Source organism: Nestor notabilis, unplaced genomic scaffold (assembly GCF_000696875.1).
Source record: "Nestor notabilis isolate BGI_N333 unplaced genomic scaffold, ASM69687v1 scaffold1524, whole genome shotgun sequence".
In the NCBI taxonomy this organism is placed as follows: domain Eukaryota; kingdom Metazoa; phylum Chordata; class Aves; order Psittaciformes; family Psittacidae; genus Nestor; species Nestor notabilis.
In genome coordinates this window covers 5866-9186 of record NW_009926749.1, presented here as the reverse complement: position 1 = coordinate 9186, position 3321 = coordinate 5866, and the positions used below count along the sequence as shown (strand labels likewise).

Below are 3321 nucleotides of genomic sequence, written 5' to 3'. Positions count from 1 at the left end.
CAGTCCTGCAGTCAGCAGGCCAGGGAGACTGATGTCAGCCAGGGACCAGCGGCTAAGGATATTTCCTTCATTGGGTTATTGATCCTTCTTGTCTTTCACTGCTGAAAGACAGAGGCTTACACGAGCTTACAAAGCTTTACAAACAGCAGACCTATAGCTCTGCTTCTCCTTATGAAGGAGCAGATTCCAACAAGCATAAGAGCTAAGACAGGCCTGTGCCCACACACACTTCATGTGCTTCATGTCAGCCACTCGTCCCAGTGCTTGCCCTTAAGACATGGGCAGCACTGAGCAGAAATGGTCGTGGCTTAGAGCACCCTTTGGTCCTGGCTTAAAGCAAGTGGCTTCTGCAGTTGTCAGCTGTTCTCTGAATGTGACCGTGTTGCAGAAGGCAGGTGGAGACAGCCATGCTCCCCATGGAGTGGGGATTCTGAGGCTTGGCAGTGGGAAGGGATGTGCCCGCATCAGTGCAGGCTTCTTGTATGGCATCACACAGGTATTTGCCTTAGACAGTTTGCTTTCCCTCACTGTTTGGGAAGCTTGCTCTGTGTTTTATGTATGTTTGGATCCTGAGATCAGGAGGCACTGTTTTCTGTGATATCCAGCTTGCCAGGGTGTCCAGCAATAACTGAAGGTTGTCCAGATCACCGCATTTTCTATCAGTTTAATTTTCAGAACTGCTTAAATAGCTAAGAACCACAGTCCCTATGGAACTGGGCTACAAGGGGTCTGCCAGATTGCCTTCTGCATTCCCATTCCTCCCTTGTTGCATGGAGGCAATACTTTCATGGCTGAAACTTTCTCAATATTATCTGAGGATGTTATGAACTTTGAGATGATACAGATTCCAAAACAACATTCCCACAGGAAATTTGGCTGGACATAAAAAATGCTCTTCATTCTTTTTGTGCCTCTGCTGTTCTGGGGTGTGTTTTAGAGTTGTTGGGGTTTTATAAGGAGTTTGATTTTAAGGGTGTTCCATCACATCTCATGCTAACTGCATTTTGTCAGCATCCTCTACACATGGAATGTGGGCTCTGGATAGTGGGAGTGATGCTCTGTGATCATTGCTGACAGCTGTCAGGTGTGTTGGGTTTTTAATCAAGTCCAAGAATGCGTGATTGTAGCAGACTTCTGAGAAATTCCCATTATTGTCTCTGGCAGGATCCAGATGTCATCAACACTGCTTTGCCAGTAGAGTATGGCCCATCAGCTGAGGAGGAGGAGAAGGTAGCAATGTGCCCCGATGATCCAGAAGGAATTCCTCCTCTCTTGGTCTCCACACACCAAGACAGAAAGGATGACAAGCAAACTCTGCCATCTCCACCACCCCTACCGTCAACCATCACTGCTGGGAAACCCCTGGGGAAAGTGGGAGCCTTGGAACCACCAGCGCCAGGGAAGACGCAGTCAGTATCAGCAGGAGGACATATCAACATGGCCTATGCCCAGTCCAATCCTCCATCTGAGCTGCATAAAAGCCGGGGCTCCAGAAATAAGCCCACCAACCTCTGGAATCCAACCTATGGTTCGTGGTTTGCAGAGAAGCAGGCCAGCAAAAACAGTTCTCTGCTGGAGAAGGAGATGCCTGAGAGGGAGAATTTGGGACAGGAAGGAAACTGTACTGTGGGGCCCAACATTGTGACTGGCAGGCTGCCAGGCTCCTCCCTGCTATTAGAGCCATCTTCCCTAACAGCAAGCGTTAAAGAAGTGCCTCTCTTTAGGCTCCGCCACTTCCCCTGCGGGAATGTCAACTATGGATATCAACAGCAGGGCTTGCCCTTGGAAGCCTCCACACCACCGTGCGCTGGCAGTTACGAGGATCCCATCCTTAGAAACAAGAGCCACATAACCCAGCAGGGGCTGTGAGAGCCCTCTACCCTCTTGACTTTCCCCCCGTGGCCCCTGAGCCTTGAAGAGACGTCCCGTTACCCAATACACCACGAGCAAGGGATCTGACAGCATTACCTTCCGTTTTGTGCCAACTTGCTCCAAAAGTGCCACCCTCGAAGCCGTAATTTCAACTACCCTGAAAGGCTTCAAATCACCGGAGCCCAAATCCAGCAAAAGAAACGAGGGGGAGGGAGGATACAGGAAAGATGTTACCTGCAAGGCCCAGCTGCTGTTGCATCAACTCATACGCATGGTTGTTGTCATGCCCTTCCTGTGAGCTTTTCCCAGTTGTGCGTTCTCTGCTTAAGTGTAAAGCCGTGGCTCACTGCCTTGAGTGTTTCATGTCCATGCCAAACTTGTGGTTGCTGTGGAACACCTGGAGATCTCCTGCAGCTGGCAGAGGTTGTAGTGGGTTTGGGGAGAGCATCCTCTATCCAAACCAAAACAGGACACAACAGTGCTGATGGGTGATGCGATGGCACGTTCCCAAGTTGTGTTCCAGCCACAGTCCAGTCTCTGAAAGTCCTTGAATGCAGAGCAGTTATAGGGGTGTTGGCAGGGCAATACAAAGACACTGGTCACACTGCTTCGCTCAGAAGAGAGAGGAGAGGAAGCCAAAGGATGGGTGTAGATGCTATGAGGCATTCTGGGGTGGGGGGAACATTGTTCGGCTGGGGTTTTTTGGTTTTCTTTTTCCTGTGCTTAAGCACTAAAACTGAGTAAAGCCCTTTAAAATTCCTCTGTCCAATGAAAGTCAGATTGTCCATCATCAGGAACTTGTGTGTGTCAAGTGGAACCAAGCTGAAGTTTAGGAGGACCATGCCCTGAAAATGGAGAGCCACCTGCATACCTCAGAGGTTTACAGTAGCCTTTGACATACCCTGTACAAACAACAATGTAAAGGCAGAAGACTACATCATGCCACAATCCGGATGCCAGACACTGTATTTGAAGGGTTTAGAGCCCTTGTTCCTTTAACAAAACACGTGTATGATAGTGGTTTAAAGACAAACACTGCATTGACTCATTTTGTACACCTTGTGCATGAAAAGTATTCCAGTTAAGTGTATTGTCAAAACATAGATGTAGGAAATAATTCATGTGTAAAGATGTGCATTAGTAACTTCAACTTAGGGTTGTGAGGAGCTGTTTTAGCATGAACACTATCCAAAAAAGAGGTGCCTATTTCCATAGAAATGGGTGTACTGGAGCATCAGCAGAGGAATGCGAAAGTGTTCTTCAGTCCGAGACTCTTTGTTCAGTGAAGTGATGCTGAGCTTGGCCCTGGATCCAAACATTGAGGTAAGCTTCCTGCCCTCATAAGGGATCAAACCAGAATTCACATATATATCCTGGTAACCTGGGAGATGTGCAGATTGAAATCAGAGGGTTTGGGTTGGGCCACAACCCTTGCGGGAAGAAAACCTA

The 3321-nt window shown here is 48.3% G+C and overlaps 1 protein-coding gene across 1 annotated transcript in view; it reads left to right on the top strand.

The window, feature by feature from the left end:
- ALK (anaplastic lymphoma receptor tyrosine kinase) overlaps positions 1-1869 on the top strand; it is a gene marked incomplete at its 5' end in the record, with an annotated part of 208584 nt that extends 206715 nt beyond the window's left edge. The window contains one exon of the mRNA XM_010013707.1: positions 1165-1869. Within this exon, the coding sequence (XP_010012009.1) occupies positions 1165-1869 (705 nt within the window). The remainder of the gene's footprint in view (positions 1-1164) is intronic.
- Between the last annotated feature and the right edge of the window lie 1452 nt (positions 1870-3321).